Source organism: Heterocephalus glaber, unplaced genomic scaffold (assembly GCF_053883595.1).
Source record: "Heterocephalus glaber isolate CG9 unplaced genomic scaffold, H.glaber_assembly_v1.0 deba00001479, whole genome shotgun sequence".
NCBI classification, from domain to species: Eukaryota; Metazoa; Chordata; class Mammalia; order Rodentia; family Bathyergidae; genus Heterocephalus; species Heterocephalus glaber.
Window position 1 is genome coordinate 5559068 of NW_028258316.1, and position 18380 is coordinate 5577447.

The following is an 18380-nucleotide window of genomic DNA, read 5'->3' on the forward strand; positions in this document are numbered from 1 at the left end:
GTTTATAATTTTAAAAATCATTCCACAAGCTGGGCGTGGTACCTGCCTGTGATCCCAGCACTCAGGAGGCTGAGGCAGGAAGGTCATTGCAAGTTTGAGGCCAGCCTGGACTACATAGCAAGCCCTGTCTCAAAAAAACCAAAAGAGAATTCCACACTCCTCACACCAAATGCTGCTTTGTCTGGGTGGTCCTCACTTGTCCCCTCTGGAAAATGGAATTTCAGCGCCTGGTATTTCCTACTTCCGTGGGACAAGCCTAAGGATTCGCCTTTATTATGAACTGGGCATCTTCCCATGCTGTAGTTTGGGATGCTAGAAGTTAGTTTCTTGGAGACTTCAGAAAGAATGTGTCACTTCAGGGGTGGAAGGGCCCGGGGCAGAAGCAGGAGCGCATCGGTTCGGAGCCAGCCCTGGATGGGCAGTGCTGGGGGCACAGCGGGCTGCTGGGTGGGAGATGCGTGGGACGTGTCCTGCTGCCTCCGTGTCGTCTGCGCCTGCGTCCGGCTGCACCTGTGACCGCGGATCTGTGCCCAGGTGCCCAGGAGGCTCAGGCTGGGGTGGGGCAGCCACATTGGGACTGGCACCTCTCCCCAAAAAGCTGTTTAGCACTGCTGTCTTTAAAAATCTTTTTTTTTCCTCATAGGGACAAGTTCTTTAACAGGTTATAAAACTAAAACATGAGCCAAAATAAACTTCTCCGTAAAAAAAAAAAAGCCCAGCATGGTGGCGCATACCTGTCATCCTAGCACTTGGGAGGCTGAGGCAGGAGGATCATCATGAGTTCAAGGGCAGCCTGAACTACACAGCTACTACTACTGCTACCCTGTCTCAAAAAAATTAAGTTAAATCACAGGGCACTTTCTTGGGTATCTGGATCTCGGGACCAGGCCCTGGGCACGCAGGACTGGCCTCGGCTGGGCAAACAGCAGGCGCTGAGCTCTCGGGTGCTGCTTCCATGCGGAACGTAGTGGTTCCTTCTTTAACCAGCTGTCCCTGTCTGCAAGTCCCATCTTGGGTCTGGTGATCACCGCTGCATCCCCGTAATGTCAGGTGCCGCAGCGAGGGCCGCGGCCAGTGACCCAGTGACCCCAGTTTCCTGAAGGTGACTTTCCAGAGCAGCTGCCCTAGCGGTTCTCCAGATCTGAGTGGCCCCCATGGCCAAGGACTGGAGACCAACAGGCACGGAGACACCACTGCACCGGGCCAGGACCCAGGCAGGACAGGCGCGTGGGTGTTGGGGACTGAGCCCGGGGTGTTTGCACTGAGCTACATCCCCAGTGGCTTTTTTTTTTTTTGGTGCTGGGGATCAAACTCGGGACCTTGCACTTGCAAGGCAGGCGACAGAACCACTGAGCCTAAATCCCTGGCCCCTCTAGTGTTTCTTATTTTTTTCATTTTGAGACAGTCTGGGCTCAAATTTGAGATCCTCCTGCCTCAGCCTCCCAGTGTGCAGGGATTCCAGGAGAGCTGTGCCACGCCTGGCTAGGTCATTCCTTCAAGCGACATCTAGTCCTTACTTGTCCACTCAGCAACTTCAGAGGCCTCTCAGTGTCCTTAAGAAATCCCAGGGTCCCTGTTTACTGGAGCCCCTCGAGACACAAATATGACGTGCAGGATGTAGAAGTAACTGGTGTTTGCTTAGAAACATCCATGAAACTTTCTGGAGAAGCCCAGTGAACCAGAGGTGGCTGGGAATCCTGCTCTGTTCAGCACGCAGCAGCCACTGCAAGCATCCTCTGGTGGCCACGACCCGCGGACCCCACGCACCCTGCTGGAGAGTGGCCTGCGGTGGCCCTCGTGGGGACTTCCGCACAGATCCGCCCAGGTCGCCCGGGTAGGGAAGCTGTGTGTCATGCGAGCACTGGCCCAGCTGCCTGTCTTCTCTTCTGATGTGTTTTTTCTCTCTCTTTCCCCCTCTGGCTCCCTCTTGCCTGTTACCGCTTCCGTTTTTACCGAAGCTCTCTCTCAAGCTGGTAAGCACGACGACCACGCATGTCCCAAACCTAATGGGCCCCGCTGTGGGTCTTCTGGGTGCTGTGCTCGGCCACGAGCTACCTGGCCTCCCAATTAACCGCGCACGCATCTCCTGAGGCTTTGCTTGGCGTCCACTGGACCGTGGGGTGAATGGCCTGCAGCTAATAGACTGTCCTAATCCTTTCAGATTGCTAAGAAAATTAATGCTTAACCATGACCTGGTTTTCTTTATTTGGGGGACTTAAGAGGGTGACAGCCAGGCGTAGTGGCGTATGCCTGCAATCCCAGCCCTTGGAGGCCGAGGCAGGAGGATCACCATGAGTTCGAAGCCAGCCTGGGCTACATAGTGAGACCCTGTCTCAAAAAACCAGAGAAAGAAAGAAGAGAGGGTGACAGATGGTGATAAGCTATCTCTATAAATTGGAACGTAAATATTAAAAACTGGATAGTGTTTATTGGATCATTTTGAATAAAAGTAAATGTAATAGTTGGAAAATGCTCCTCTCTGGGAACCATAGAAGGAAGTAGAGACTCGGGGATTGTAGCGGGCTGAGTGGTAGCAGAGAGAGGAGACCCTGAATGCTCCCGGTGGACGCAACCTGGTTGGTTTTAGGGACGTGGAGGACCCTCCCGAGCCTTCTTAGAGTCAGCTACTTAGGCCCTGTCTTCACTGTGTAGTGCTAGTGAACAGCCAAACTAATCATTAAATTTATTAAAAGAAACTTAACCCACATAACCCCTAACTCTGCATCCCTCAAGTGCCACAGCCACGAACATCCTCAGCTGCCGCCAATGCTCGGGATAGTACATGGTGGTGACTTTCATGTGTGCAGGTGTGCGTGTGCATGTGTGCGTGTGTGTGTGTGTGTGTGTGTGTGTGTGAGCCAGGCGTGGTGGTGCCCGCTCGTCATCCCAGCACATGGGAGGCTGGAGGCAGGAGGATCACTCAGCTTAGTACTGACTTCTTTTTGTTTTGTTTTGTTTTTTGTTTTCTTGAGACAGGGTCTCCCTATGTAGCGCAGGCTGGCTTTGAACTCACAGCAGTCCTCCTGCCTCAGCCTCCCCAGTGCTGGGATGACAGGTGTGCACCATCACGTCCAGCACATTCCAGCTTTTAAAAAACCAAATACTCCAAATTTTGGAAAACACACTGATCTGCTTTTAAATAATTTCCAGTGTGAACACAAAGCCTTTTCTTTCAAGCTAAGTGTTTACATTGAACAAATCGAAAGGCAAATAGTAATTAAGGTTTCAAATATTCCAAACCCTGTCGTGTACAGAGTTAAAAACCAAGTCATGTCTTTTTATGTTCAAGATGATGTTTGCTTCTTGTTCATTTTGGAGACCAAGCTCCCTGCAAACTGTCACTTCCTCTCTGGTTTCACTCAAATCTTATCTCTCCGCCTACACGCACACATGCGCGCGCACACACACACACACACACACATGCACAGGCACGCACGCACACCCCGCTGGCCTCTGAGCGCGCTGAGAGGAGGAACAGGGTCTCCACAAGGCCTTGCTGATGACATTTGCTGACTCACACATTCCAGCCCGGCCACTGCCTTCACTGTAATCAGCCAGAGCCCAGTCACAGGCCCCCGTCAGCTGCTCAGCCTTGCAGCCCCCTTCTGGAATCCCATTGTCCCGGACACCCACCCCCAAGCCAGTCTTGCCCTTGTTTTAAAAGAATCAAGGTTTTTAAAGAAAATCTCTTTTCTTAATTCCCTGGCTTATCCTAGGCTACTTGAATACATTTTCTTCACAGAGAAGCCAGGCTTAAGTAAAAGTGCTTGAGAGCTTTCTAAGCAGCAAAGAGCCAGAAGGCCTAGAGGCTCCTGGCTGGTATTTGCTACAGAAAGCCCACCACGGAGGAAATCCAGCAATTAGGGCGTTTTGTTTTTGTTTTGTTTTTTTAGGATGGGCTCACTGTGTAGCTCGGGCTGACCTCGAACTCACAGTGACCCTCCTGCCTCAGCCTCCCCAGTTCTGGGATGACAGGTGTGCACCACCACACTTGGCCTAAAATATACTTCTGGCAGATTCAAAACAGCGAGGTTGATTTCCTCTACTGTGAAGAGCTGAGTGCAAGGTTAGGGTGGACATTCTCTCGGACTGCTCTGAGACAACCCTAAGGTCCCAAAAGCAGTGACCGGCCTTAGTGGCAGGAGAGGGCAGAGCTCACAGGGCGGGGAGGAATTGTCCTTTTCACCCATGCTCCCTGAGGAACACCATGACCCATCTGTCTCTGCCCAGGGACAGAAGCTTTTGGCCTGGCCTTGTGTGAAGAGAGGGAAAGGAATACTCAGGGTAGGAATAAAGAAAGCAGATTCAGCCAGGTGTGGTGGTGCACGCCTGTCATCCCAGGATGCTGAGACAGGAGGATTGCCGTGAGTTCGAGGCCAGCCTGGGGTGCACAGCAAGACCCTGTCTCAGAAGATAGAAAGAAAACAGCAGTTTGGATGTGGAGTATTTGGGGCAGGACGCGTCCCTGGTTTCTATTAAGGAAAAGACTGGGAAGGCCTGGGAACTGGAAGGCAAATGCACCCGGGGGCTTCGGGCTCTCCAGGGATGGGAGTGGTTCCTCTCTTTCCTCCCCTTGGAGCCACAGGCGGGCTGGGCTGGCGTGGGGCCCACGGTTCTGCATGCATTGCTCTGGTCACAACGGGCCTGGTCCACAGTGCTACTGGGTCCCCTCCCCCTGATCCCCCTGCTGCCCCCCTCGCAGGGGGCCACGCCTGAGGACTTCAGCAACCTCCCACCCGAACAGAGAAGGAAGAAGCTGCAGCAGAAGGTGGACGAACTGAACAAGGAGATTCAGAAGGAGATGGATCAGAGGTAGGGTGGCCCAGGGAGGCTGGGGAGCAGGAGGCCCTCCCTGGGCCTGGGAGCTTCGGTTTGGCTGCCCTCTGTCCAGCCTTCCAGGCTGCTGTGGCCAGGTCTGTGAGGTCCTTGGGTCGGGAGGCTTTGTCCAGAGTTCAGCAGCAAATCGTGTACAGCTGTCTGTCTGTCTCTCTCATGCTCTCCCTCAGTGGGGCTGGGTAGAACCTGGGGCCTCATAGGAGGCAAGTCCCCCACCCTGGGCCTCTGTTCTCGGGCTCTCTTATGAATGAATACGTGAGTTATTTTGTATGAATGAGAGAAACTTGCTTGGTTTTGGTTTTGGAGACAGGATCTCACTGTGTAGCTCAGGCTGGCCATGAACTCACTATGTTCCCCAGGCTGGCCTCGGACTTGCAGTGATCCTCCTGCTTCAGCCTCCTGAGTGCTGGGATGACCACACCGGCTAAATGAGGGAAGCTGGCATGACTCCCACTCTCGCCTTTGCCCACATCCTAGCTTTGGGTTCAAGATCTTCCTGCTGGTCTGGGTACAATGGTACATCCCTGTTTGTCATCCCAGCACTGGGAAGCTGAGGCAGGAGGATTGCTGTAAGTTCAAGGCCAGCCTCTCTCAAAAAAGTCTAAATGAATAACAGTTTTGAAAAAAGAAGCGGAAAGGGCAACTGAAATGTAAAAGCCAGCCGAGGCTGTTACAGGCCTGGGAACACAGCTCCTGCAGGGAGGGAGCGGGGAGCAGCCCCTCATCCCCTCCACAGCCACACTCAGTGCTCTCCTCCCACTTCCGGTCTTGCTGATTTTTTTTTTTTTTTTTTTTCTTCAGAGACGCCATAACCAAAATGAAGGACGTCTACCTGAAGAACCCTCAGATGGGGGACCCGGCCAGCCTGGACCACAAGCTCGCGGAGGTCAGCCAGAATGCGGAGAGGCTGCGGCTCGAGGTGCAGAAGTTCGAGGTATGGGACAGTGGCCTGAGCAGCAGGGACAGCGCGGGGTGGGTGTCATGCCAGCGCGCACCGGGGAGATCATTCATGGCTCCTTCACTGGGAGAGACCAGCAGGGTGGTGCACGCCTGTGATCCCAGCACTTCGGAGGCTGAGGCAGGAGGATCCCAAATTCAAGCCCAGCCTCTGAAACTTAGTGCCTTAGGGAGTCTCAGAATTTTACAAAGTTAGAAAGGGGACCTGAGGATGTAGCTTAGTGCAAAGGCCCTGGGCTCGACCCCAGTGCCACTGAGGAAGCAGGGAGGGAGGGAACAGGGCCTCAGGTTTCCAGGGTGACTTCTGGCCATGGAACTTGGGGACCGGAAGTGACTTACCCAGGGCAGGCAGCCCCGCGGCCCGGGGTACAGCACAGCTGGGGCTCCCTGTCTCATCACGGGCCTGGGGTGAAGAGGGCTCTGTCGCCGTCCTGCGCGGGGATGACACAGTGGCCTCGGCCCCCTGTGTCCAGCGCTGACCCGGCCTCTGTCCTGCCCCGGCCCCTGTCCTGCCCCGGCCCCCTCCCAGGTGTGGGGTCTCAGCCTCACGTCCCGCCTTGGGGCGCTGGGCGTGAGTATCGTGGCTTCTGTCCCCAGGCCTGGCTGGCGGAGGTCGAGGGCCGCCTCCCCGGGAGAGGCGAGCAGGCGCGCAGGCAGAGCGGGATGTACGAGAGCCAGCAGCCGCCGGCCGTGCGCAGCTGCGCCCAGGACCGCGAGAGGTACAGTCCCTGCCCGGGCCAGGCCGCGCCGCGCCGTGCCGTCCGGAGGCTGGGTGCTCCCCCTTCCGGGAGGGAGGGGCGGCAGGGGGATCCGATCCCCTGTGCTGTGCTGTGGAGGCTGTGGGGGAGGGGCCTCCTACACTGCCGGGGGAATCACCGTGGAAATCAGGGTGGAGTCGCCTCAAATCTAAAAATAGAAACTCCCCTGGAGCCAGCTACTCTCTTTCTAGGAGTCTCCCCCAAAAGTTAAATGCAGTCCATGCACACCCATGGTTATATCTGCACAGCTCATGATAGCCGGATCTTGGAAGTGGCCTGTGTGTCCATCCGCAGGCGAGTGTTAAAGACAGGCCTTTACACACCGTGGAGTACTACTCTGCCATAAAGAAGGACGAGCTTGAGGGATTCAGAGGAAACGGATGCCCCCTGAGCCCATAGTTAAGTGAAACAAATCAGACCCAGAAGATTAAATTTGGCAAGGTTTCTCTTATATGAGAAACCCAAAGTGTAAGTAAATTCAAGAGCAGAGTAAGAGGTAATAGGAAGCAGGAAGCGCCTTTCCAAATGGGAAGGGCCCAGGAGGCGAAGGGTGGCGCTTTCGGTCGCTATAGTGGCCATGTGGCTTCCTATCTTGAGCAGCCCGGATGGCAGCTACACGGAGGAGCAGAGCCAGGAGAGCGAGCTGAAGGTGCAGGCCACGGACTTCGACGATGAGTTCGACGACGAGGAGCCGCTGCCTGCCATCGGGACCTGCAAGGCCCTCTACACATTCGAAGGTCGAGCAGCCCAGCTGCCAGCCCCGGCTCCACCCGTCCGCACAGCTCCTGTCGCGGGAGGGTGTGACAGACGCATGACACAGGGCCCCGAGTGCCAGGGCACAGAGAGGAGGCTGGTGTGGCCGGGCAGCCAGGTTCCTGAGCTGCAGTCTGGGGCCTTAGGGGCCCATGGGGTCTGCGACAGGAAGCAGGAGGCACCTGCTGCGGGAGGAAAAGGACCCTTTGGGTTGTATTTGACAAGCACTGAGGAGTTTGAAAGTCTTTGAGGCAGTCACAGTGGCACAGGCCTGTAATCCCCAGCACTCGAGGCTGAGGCAGGAGAGTCGCCTCCAGTTCGAGTCCAGCCTGGGTCACACAGTGAGATCCTGTCTCAAAAAAAAAAGCAGCCGTGCTGAGATCAGGGGTGCACATAGGAGATTTACTGTCAGCCCCGTAGTTGGTCAGAAACAGGAATTGCTAGAGATACCAGGCCAGTGCTTCTAACCCAAGGGCCCGCAGCGAGGCCCACAGGACAGCCTGAGCCCGCTGTGGAAGGTGCTGGCAGAGCTCAGGCTTGGAGGCCCTGGGACGGGTGAACCCCACCAACTTGGGGCTTGGTTTTTGTTTTTGCGGTACCAGGGCTTGGCCCCAGGACCTTCACACTGAGCTGCAGCCCCAGTCTTATTTTTATTTTGAGGCAGGCTCTCACTGTGTAGCCCAGGCTGGCCCCAAACTCTCAGTGATCCTCCTGCCTCAGCCTCCCGAGTGCTGGGGTGACGGATGCGTACCACCACACCTGTAAGTCAAGGAGAGTCTTAAAATATTCTGCTGTTGCTCCTGCAGGTCAGAATGAAGGAACCATCTCAGTGGCTGAAGGAGAAACCTTGTTTGTCATCGAGGAAGACAAAGGGGACGGTTGGACCCGCATCCGCAGGAGCGAGGAGGAGGAGGAGGGCTACGTCCCCACCTCGTACGTCGAAGTCTATTTGGACAAAAACCCCAAAGGTGCTAAGACTTATATTTAATATCACTTACGAAACATTCCCTAAAACACTGGCGTCTCCCCACCCGCGACTGTCGGGGTGGTTCCTCAGCAGAGGCGTGGAGGACGCGTGGCCGGCAGCTGTCAGGTGGCCCTGGCTGGCCAGACGCACGTGGAAAGCCGCCTGCTGCCGTGCACAGCTGTGGCCTCGCGACCTGACCCACAGCAGCCTCTGTAGCTAAGAACCCAGAAAGCTGTGCTCCGGCTGCTGACGCTGTTTCCCTGCCCGAGGGCTGCCCGGTTCTGTCCAGCGCCCACCATGGGCAGCCGCAGAGGATGTCCACTGTGCAGTCACAAATCGGACCGTGCTGGTGTGTTTTGTTTCTAGTCCTTGGGCAGGAAGCCGTGGCTGGGGCAGCCTCCTCTCCCTAAGGAAGGAAGGGAGGGCCCTTCTGTGGGCCCTTCTTACAGGCTGTGTCCACGTAATTGTGCTTCCCTCCGGAAGACCCACGAGGCATTACCCTTCTATGTCCCCGGGGTCGAAAACAACCCGAGGAAGTCTGGGAAGTGTAGCTAAGTAGTCAGTTGAAATCATCATGGTGAGGCCACCTTCAATCCCAGCTACTCAGGAGGCTGAGGCAGGAGGATCGAAAGTTCAAGACCAGCCTGGGCAACTTAGCAAGACCCTGTCTCCAAAAAACTGAAAAACTAAAAAGGAAGCCATTGGTTTGACAGGGATATTCCTGACCCTCAGGCTCCGCCCAGCTGCCCAGTGAGATGAGCTCCCAGGAAAGCAGGGCCCCTCCTGCCTCAGCTGCCTCAGCCACTTTCCCACTCGGTTCTGTTCTCATCCAGGGCTTGTGGCAGGTGGAGCTGTAAATAGGACCCAGGGCCCAAAGCTGCAATAGGAACTTCCACATGGCCTCTGTCGAAGGAGCTCACTTGCTCGCTCGCTCGCTCGCTCGCTTTCTCTCTTCTTTTTGTTTTTTTTTGGTACCGGGGATCGAACTCGGGACCTTGCACTTGTGGGGCAGGTGGCGGAACCACTGAGCTAAATCCCCCGCCCCCTCTTTCCTTCTTTCTTTTCTTTTTTTTCTTTCTTCCATCATTGGCATCTTTTAGACCCAAAGATTAAAGTTACTGAAAACTGTAGAATTTCTGGCTCATCTTATGTGATAGCCAGAATAAAACCAAATGTCTCACCACTTTAAAGGAATATGGGTGGGGTCGGGATTTGCATTTTTAAATTGGCACCGAGGGGGAGGGGCTTTTGGAGGTGGCCTTGGCCACATGCATAGGTGGTCACTGAGCCCAGCCTAACTGTCCCGAGCTGGGACCGAGAGCCAGCTCTGGGGGTCAGGATAGCAGTGCCTGGTAAGGTCCTCTTTTTACTTGACTTTGCAAATATTGGTTTCTGTCTTGCTTTTAAGTAGGAAATCAGCTCCGTACATCTACATTGTGGGCTCATTTAATGCGCTGAAGTCGACTGAAAGCTGATTTTCTTTTCTTTTTTTCTTTTGGTACTGGAGATCGAACTCGGATTCTTGCACTTGTGCAGCAGGCAGCGAAACCACTGAGCTAAATCCCCAGCCCTCTGATTTTCTTTTTTAATGTGATGCTGAGGGTGGAACCCAGGGCCTCCTGTATGCTTAGCAGACGCTGTGCCACTGGGCTGCATCCCCAGCCCTAAAGTGAATCTAAAAGCAGCAGCTTAATCCCAGCACTCAGGAGGCTGAGGCAGGAGGATCACCATGAGTTCAAGGCCAGCCTGGGCTACAGAGTGAAACCCTGTCTCAGAAAAAATAAAATAAAATAAGTAGAATTAAAGAGCTGTTTATCCAGATTCTTGAACCCAGCAAGAGTTATAGGCACATCCTGCTGTGCGTCAAGATTCTAGTTGCGATTGTGTTTGTTTCACAGAGCACCGAGATGGGATGGAGTAATCTTTACTTACTGATGCCCTGGTTCTTTAAAGAAGTTTTATTTTGAAAGATAACAGACACTCGGCCGGTTACAGAGATGGCAGCATGAGATGCTGCATCCCCTCCTCCCACTGCCCACCCAGGGACAGCTCAGGGTCACAAGCCGAAGTCCGGCTGGGCAAGGTGGGCACACTTGTGCCCTGGCTGTTCAGGAGTGGAGGCTGCCAGCCTGGGCAACTTAGTGTGGGCCCTTGTCTGCAAAGCCAGAATGCTGACCCTCGCCAGCCTGACTCTTAAGTGCTTATGCTGACCTTGTACACTTGGGTGGGGGCTTTGCACTGAGCTACACCCCCAGCCCTTTTTATTTTCAGACAAGGTCTCACTAAATTACTAAGTTGCCCAAGCTGGACTCAAATTTGGGATCCTCCTGCCTCAGCCTCCCAAAGGGCTGGGGTTATAGGAGTACACCAGCATGCCTGGCTTCCACATTTCCTTTGAATACTGTTGCCGACACGGTATTGATGTTCTCCTTTTTAGGTAGGGGATTCAGCGGCTGTGGCTGTGTAGCTCAGTGGTGGGCGCTGACCTCAAGTGCAGGAAGCCCCAAGTCCAATCACCAGGACTGCAGGGCCAAAGAAGGTTGTTCCTGGGTCAGCTGAGTTTTAACTGCAGGGATCAGTGTGCACCGGCCGGTGACCAGGCCCAGAGCACAAAAGCCTGCCCTTCTCTTCCATGACCATGGACTATTGGAGAAAGCAAAGCCACCTCTGAATAAGTCTGAAGTAGGCTCAGGCAACTTTTCAAAAGCCTGCTCTGTGGCATTGTGGGGTTTTGGTCCTTTATTCTTTTCCTTTAGAGTTGTACAAATTTCATTTGAAAGTAGCTGGCTTGGCTTGTGGTGGTGGGCAGGCGTGGATGTGTAAATTCAAGATCATGCTTTGAAACTGGTATTGTGACGCCGCACCCCAGTACCCGCAGCAGTTTAATCAGCACCCTCCTGACACCCCGAGAGAGACCTTGACGGCCCTGGTCCCATCTGGCTGTAGAAAGTCAAAGAGCACTCGGGGCGTGGCGAGTCGGGCTCCCGCACCCATGTGGCCAGCGCCCCTTTGCTCCCAGTGCTTTGCTGTTGAACTGTAAGGAGCAAATCACAGCTGCTTCTAGCCTTCTTTATCTGAAAGCTACGCCGGAGGTTAATTCTGTGGACCAGGAGCCCTTCCCCACCGCGAGCATGAACCTGCCCTGTCTGGCTTGGGCAGGGCTGCTGCTTTGGGATTCAGTTGTTTTATTTTTAATACTGCCGGTGCACTTTGTGTGTGTGTGTGTGTGTGTGTGTGCGTGTGTGTTGTTCACAATGTGCTTATTTAATAATTGCCAAAATATTTAGACTAGAGTAATGTCCGATGGGTCAACTGCATTGTGACTTTTGTGGGTTTTGTGTTTTTTAAGTTGCTTTCTGTTAAACACGTCTGTAATTCTCTCCACAGAACATATTTGTATATACTGCAATTTAAAAACTAAAAGGATGACTTGAAGTAGTTGTTTTAACATTTTCCTCTTTTATCTGTTTGTTTTATGGATGATTCTGCTGCCTAATGACCTTTTTGTTTTCATAACTGCTGGGGCGGCCCCAGGACTCTTGCAGTGCAGCTAGAGCCCCAGCTGGCTGCTCCACCCTGGGGTTCATTATAGACACTTGGGTTCTGAGTAAGTTTTGTTTGTATACAGCTAACGTGATTGTTCCTTTCTATTCTTCTCCTAAAAGAAAAGAATCTGTCTGGCATCTTCTAGTTGTACCCTACTATCTGCCTCTCTAATAAACATTATATTTTTCTCAATGTTGTGTATTTCAGTGATTTTTCTCTTTTCCAAGAAAATTATTCTGTGTGATATGAATATTTAACTCTTTCTTCTTTCTTGATGGGGGATTTTTCTAGCCAAATGCTCTTTGAAATTCTGCCTCCTCCTCCGCACGTGGCCCGATCCTTGCCTTCCTCCCCGAACCCTGGCCCGAGTCCCTCCCCTCCCCGAGGAAGAACTTTCACTGTTGGTCCAGGGCTCCTTCTCACCAAAAACTCCACATTTCACTGTTAAGGGACAGAGCTTCAGTGCTGGAAAACCCATGTCTTTCTCTGTAAAGTTCAGAGGGTCCCGAGTTTGAGCCCAGCCTAGGCCACTTAGCCAGACTTAATGAGATGCTCTCAAAATTTTAAAAACAATAAAAATATGAATAAACAAGAGCTGGGGATATAGCTCAGTGCAAAAGCCCTGAGTTCATCCTCAGTACCACCAAACAAACGGGCCCGAGCTGAAGCCCAGTGGTAGTGCTTGCCTAGCATGTGCGAGGTGGCTCTGGGAAATAAGCTGGAGTAGCTGGCTTCATCTTCATTGGAGTCTCTCTTAAAGATCAGAAATAAAGCCAAGCGAGGTGACATACTCCTGTAATCCTAGCATTCGGGAGGCTGAAGCAGGAGGATGTCACCCGTGAAGATCAGCCCAGGCGACATAGTGAGTTGGAGGCCGGCCTGAACTACGTAGTGAGACCCTGTCTCAGAAAACACCTCCCCCAAATAAATAAATAAATCAGAAATAAAACTGTGAAAGTTCCTTATCTCAGACCTGCCCCATCAATAACCACTTTCTATTAACACCCCCCCTCCCCCGGCGGAGCACCAACTTTGGGGTGCCCGCCCCGCTACCTGCCTACTCTAACCACAGCTTCCCTCTCTCCTGTGTTCTAGATTCCTAAAGGCGGAGGCCTAGCCGGGACAGAGCCTTCCCAGGAGCCTGCACCCCTGGCCCGCTGTCTCCACTGGCCACCAGCGCCGTGCCCAGACTGCCTGGCTGGCTGAGGCCACCCGACGATGCCTGCAGCCGCGTCCCCGTACCACCTTGCCCCCTCCCCTCCCAGCATGCTCCTCGGGCCCTGGAGGGACAGGTGCCGCTGTTCCCACCGTGTCCACCCGGTCCCTGCACATTTCACACTGTGCCTTCATGATGAGGTGACCGCTGGTGTCCAGGCTGCTGACATCCGCAGGGAGGACCTTGTGACACCCACACATCCGGGCGGCTCCTCCCCTGGGCCTGCAGGAATCGGGGCCATCCCAACTTTGGCTCCACCTGACCCTTCTGCACTTTCGGCCCGGAGCCCCCGGGATGGGACTGGGGGCCCCACCCCACACGTGGCCCGCACTGAAGTCCCCTGCAGCTGGTGCTGGCCCTGCCACCCACCTGTGTCCACCGGCCCGGGCCCCTGCCCCTCGGGACCTGCGGATCACAATGCCTCCCAACCCAGCGTCGCTCAGTGTGGCACAGCAACAGTGCCTCTTCTGTCCCTGCACCCAGAGTAGCATTTTAGGACCTCAGCACCTTCACCACCAAAGACCTCGTGCCGCTCCAGGTCCCAAGTCACCCAGCTTCTGCATCGGGCCCGGGCTCCGCAGGCCGCGGGGAATAAACCGAGTTTGACTCCGAGGGAGCGAGGTGTCCCAGTCCCTCTTCACCTGGTGCCGTGAGCTACGAGGACCGGCGCTGGCCCGGTGGCCTGGCTGAGGCTGCGTTTCCGTCCCTGGCTGGCTCGGGGACCCAGGTGTCACCTGAGTGTCCTCCAAGGTCGAATCTGAGTGGGGTGGGGTCAAGAGCCAAACTGAAGGGGACAGCAAGGGCAGGTCCAGCGAGTCAGGCGTGGCTGCCCAGGAGTCCCTGCGGTGGAGCTAGGGATTGTCCCTGGGCAGCCACGTGGCGCCTTTCCCAGCAGCCCTCAGCCCGGTGACCTGGGCCATGGCAGCCAGAAGTGCCAAGCGCGAGCAGTGGAGGGAGCGGCTCAGGCAGTGAGGTGACCCGGTGACGGCCTGTCGCTCCCTCCTGTGCAGCCTCTGCCCGCCTGTGACACCAGCCCGCGCCCTCATCAGTCCAGACACCACGGGGCCCCGTGGCTCCGCCGAGGGCTCCTCTGTCCTGGGCATCTGCACAGCGTCGCTACGAGAGGCTGCCCTGTGCACCGGGTCATCCTGTGACAGATGGACTGGCCCCCTCATGTCTGCCAGCCACAGGCCGTGGGGGACCCGCTCTGGTTTCCATTGTAAGCCTTTGTACTGCCTGTGTCCAGATGAAGGAGACGGCGCTTCCCACGGTGCCCAGCACAGTGAGCCTGGACGATCCCCTATGACATCTGAGCAACCACTGGCTCGGACTCCTGCTGTGGGCTCTCTGTCACCAGGGACCCCTCCCTGGGTCCTGCCTGCCGTCCCCACCCCTGCTAGAATGCTGCAAGAATGACTCATGGGAAGCCCGTTGTGGTGCCGCACACCTGTCATCCAGAACTCAGGAGGCTGAGGCAGGAGGATCGCCGACAGTTCAGAGCCAGCCTGGGCCGCACAGTGAGACCCCCCATCTCAAACAAGAAAAGAAAGACTCACTCGAAGAGCACCTGCCCAGAAATGACTTAAAGACAAAACGAAAGAGGAGCTTGTGCCTTCCCCAGTTTTCCCTTGGCAAGATGAGAATACGGAGGCCCCTGGGCTTCCCCGGGCTGTGACCAGCACAGCATGGAGGCCTCGCGTGTCGAAACCTCAGTGTCGTAGAGGGAGTTCCCGTGGTCCCGTGATTCTCACGGGCTGTCTTGTGTTTCTAACATCACAAACCGTCTTGATCTGAGATTCCGCTTTAACCTGCCGTTGGGCCCATGGGTGCGTGTGCGTGCGAGTGAGTGTGTGCTGCACGAATTCTAAGCTTCAGGGCGCAGCAGTGTCTCCATGGACATCACCATTGTACAGGTCCTGGAATCGCCCGTTTGTCTCTGGAGACGGAATTAAACCAAATAAGTGCTTCCGTTGGAAGGCTCATGTTGACCTTGTAACCCTGTAAGCCTCCAGACCGTAAATAAAACATGACCTCCGGTCTAGCATCACAAAGCCATGAGCCTTGTCCTGGGCTGGCCGGGTGTCACTGGGGAGCCCTGGGGCTGGGGAGGCCTCTGGTCCACGTGGGGCCACAGATTGAAAGCCCAGCGACAGGCTTGGGACCTGGAGAGCTGCAAATGTTACTGCTGCCCACTGAAGGCTGACTCAGTCCAAGGGTTTGAAGAGACGCCTGCATTTTTGTTGTTTTATTCCCAATACTAAGCATTGAACCAGGGCCTTCACACCGAGCTCCATCCATGGGTTGTTTTTTTTTTTTAAAGACTGGGTGCCTGCTAAATTGCCCAGGCTGGGCTAGAAGTTGAGATCCTCCTGCATCAGCCTCCCAGAGTGCTGGGAATACAGGCATGCACCACAATATTCTTTATGAGTAGGAATTTTTTTTGGCATGCATGCAAATTCAGTTGGCAGTGACTGGCTTCTGAGGGACCCTGTTGCCTAGGGGAAGTGGAGCCACAGGTGCGTTTCCAGTTCGCAGGGCCCACCTGTTCCAAGGGCTCAGGCATCTCGGTGACCCGGTTGGCATCGCTGGTTCTGTGCCACGCCGAATTGTTTCAGGTTGGCTTCAAAGGGGGAGCCATGTGTGGAAGCCCTGGGCCCACACCTGGCTGTGACAAATGCACCCCTGCCTCCTGGGGCTCACAACTCTGTTGCCAAGGGTCTCCGCTCTGTTTCAGGAAAACAGCCCTCCTGGAAGTACAGCATCGGGCAGGGCAGACCCTGCACAGAGGGCCGAGGGGAGGTCACACCAGGCCCCTGAGCCCAAGGGCCTGCAGCTGGCTTCCAAAGAGACACATTCAGCCAGGAGTGGTGGCACTTCCCTGTCCCCAGCACTCTGAGGCTGAGGCAGGAGGATCACTGAGAGTTCGAGTCCAGCCTGCGCTGTCTCAAAAACAACAAAACAAACCCTCACCAAGTCCTCAAAAGCTGCTACCTTTGGTATCAGGGGCCCAAATCTTTTGAGACAGTCTCAACTGCCCAGGCTGGCCTTGAACTGGAGACCCTCCTGCCTCAGGGATTACAGGTGTGTGCTTGTACCTGGCTTTTAGGGAGCCAAACTTGGGGGGGGGGGTTGGGGGGGGCTTTATTTTTTTTTGAGACAGGATCTCGCTATGTAGTTCAGGCTGGCCTTGAACTCACTATGTAACTCAAGCTTGGCCTCAAACTCCCAGCAATCCTCCTGCCTCAGCCTCCTGAGTGCTGGTGATATAGGGTATATGATATAGGATCTCCAAATAATCCAAATAATAAAAGGGAAATATACTCCCAATCTGCTAGATGCCCAGACACACCAAGTTCGTGTTCTCTAAAATCAAAGAATGAATTCTAGGAATACGGAGGTTAAGAATAGGAAGAATTTATTGGAAGAAAGACAGCTTCTGTCTGAGAGACAGAAGGGAGTCCAGCAAGTGGGCTCCCCCAACCCCACTTCTCAAGGGTGTTTTATTGATCAAAGCCAGGAGGTGAGGCAGGTTCGAGGTGGGACAAAACTACAGTCAACTAATGGGATTACAAGTGTGGTCCCTTAGGTAACATTGATCCAATGGGAAGTCACAAAGTGGGTATGAGGTGGGAGAAAACTATGGTCAGGGACCAAATGAAGCGAGTCTCCAAGCCTACTTGGATCCAAGAGGACTAGGGGCAGACTGGGCTGGGAGGTCCTGGTCCCCACCCAAGGTGGTTGATGCCTATTTAGGATATTGGCCACTGCTGTTCTTCCTTGGGGGAAGTGAGTGTAGTTCTGCCTTTTGGTGAACCCTGACCTTTACTGCCTGAACCTCAGGCCACTGCCTAACACTTTCATAATATTTTCAAACTCTTACCCATCTCCGGTCCTGGGATCACAGGTGTGCACCACCCGGCCTGGCCACAGGTGTAATTCAGGAAGCGCCTCACAGCCGTCCTGGCCTGATGGCCCAGGCGGTGACAGGGTGTGTGCGTCTCCCTAGGGCCCCTCACTCAGGCTGGAGCACGGGCCGAGCACAATCTGCGCCCGGGTACGGGCCAGGGGAGGCTCCCGAAGCCGCGGCTTCAGACAGCCAGGAGCGCCTGACTGGGAAATTCCAGCCGGACCCACCACCCACCCACCCACTCTGCCCAGGCCGGAGCAGGCTCGCGGGCCAGGCACTGGCGGCCCCTGGTGGACGCAGAGGGCAGAGCGTGCCGAGTGTCCCCAGCAGGGGACTAAATGAAGGGGGCGGGGAGGGGTCAGGTGCGCCCCATTTCCTTTTTAACAGTCCTGTTGCCGGATGCCAGGGCCTCACACATGCTAGGCAAGCGCTCACCACTAAGCAACACCCCCAACCCCGTCTTATTTATCTACATAGGGTCTCGCCATGTGGGTCAGCCTGGCCTTGAACTCACTATGCAGTCCAGGCTGGCCTTGGACTCAGCAATCCTCCTGCCTCAGCCTCCCAAGTGCTGGATTACAGCTGTGCACCACCACACCTGTAATGATTGAACCCAGATCCTTGCGCTTGCAAGGCAGGCGGCAGAACCACTGAGCTAAATCCCCGGCCCTTTTATTTTTTTATTAAAACAAAAAAGCCCTTAAAATGTTGAAATCCATGCCCGTGAATTGCTGCCACCACGGATGTGCGTTCCAAGGGTGGGGAAGAGCAGGGGGCGCTGTCCCCACCTGGGGAGGCCTCCACCGGGCCTGCTGTCCCTGCTCCCCTTGGAGACCCAGAGGAAGGTGCACGGGCAGCGGCGGGCACCCCAGCCTGTGTCCCCAGGAGCATTGAGCGACCTGAGGCCCCGCTCCCACGCTTCTGTCCCTGGGTTCGGGTGAGCGACCAGGCTGGGGACTGCGCGGGGGCCCAGGGCCCTGCGTCCTTGTCCTGCAGCTGCGCAGACACAAGGCTTGCTCTCCCCTAGGCCCCAGAAGCAGCTGGGGAGGGCCCCCCTCCAACACCTCTCCTCGCCAGTGCTGTGGTCACATCAACGGGGACCGCCCTAGCCCTGGCCGGGGACACCTGCAGGGCTCACTCTGCACAGAAACTCACTGTGGCTTTGCAGGGCTCCCGAACGACAGGAACGCTCCCTGCAGGAAAAGTTTCCCCTCCTCGGAGGGAGGCAGCTGCCACCCCTCCCCCAGTGGGGCTCTGGGGCAGAAAGAGGTAGAGCAAGACTCAGATGTGCTCTCCACAGGCCGAGCCAGGAGGATCGCTGTGAGTTCGAGGTCAGCCTGAACCACATTCTGAGATCTTGTCCTCCCAAAACAAAAACAACAAAAAGACACTCAGGACGGAGCTGGGAGTGGGGGGTCCACACTGAGCTGCCAGAGCCCA

General features: G+C 55.1%; 1 protein-coding gene across 25 annotated transcripts in view; it reads left to right on the forward strand.

Moving 5' to 3' along the window:
• Positions 1 to 15088, forward strand: part of Fnbp1 (formin binding protein 1) — an 85136-nt gene extending 70048 nt beyond the window's left edge. For 10 of the 25 annotated variants that reach the window (XM_087183060.1, XM_004849115.3, XM_004849117.3 and 7 more), the window contains 6 exons: positions 1959 to 1973; positions 4703 to 4812; positions 5638 to 5770; positions 6391 to 6512; positions 7149 to 7288; positions 8111 to 12009. In XM_087183060.1, coding sequence (XP_087039186.1) covers positions 1959 to 1973; positions 4703 to 4812; positions 5638 to 5770; positions 6391 to 6512; positions 7149 to 7288; positions 8111 to 8292 — 702 coding nt within the window. In that variant the 3' untranslated portion in view covers positions 8293 to 12009. Of the gene's footprint in view, positions 1 to 1958; positions 1974 to 4702; positions 4813 to 5637; positions 5771 to 6390; positions 6513 to 7148; positions 7289 to 8110; positions 12010 to 12912 lie in introns of those variants that run through there. The other 15 variants (XM_004849118.3, XM_021261876.2, XM_087183056.1 and 12 more) reach the window with 6 other exon arrangements.
• Positions 15089 to 18380: the final 3292 nt, after the last annotated feature.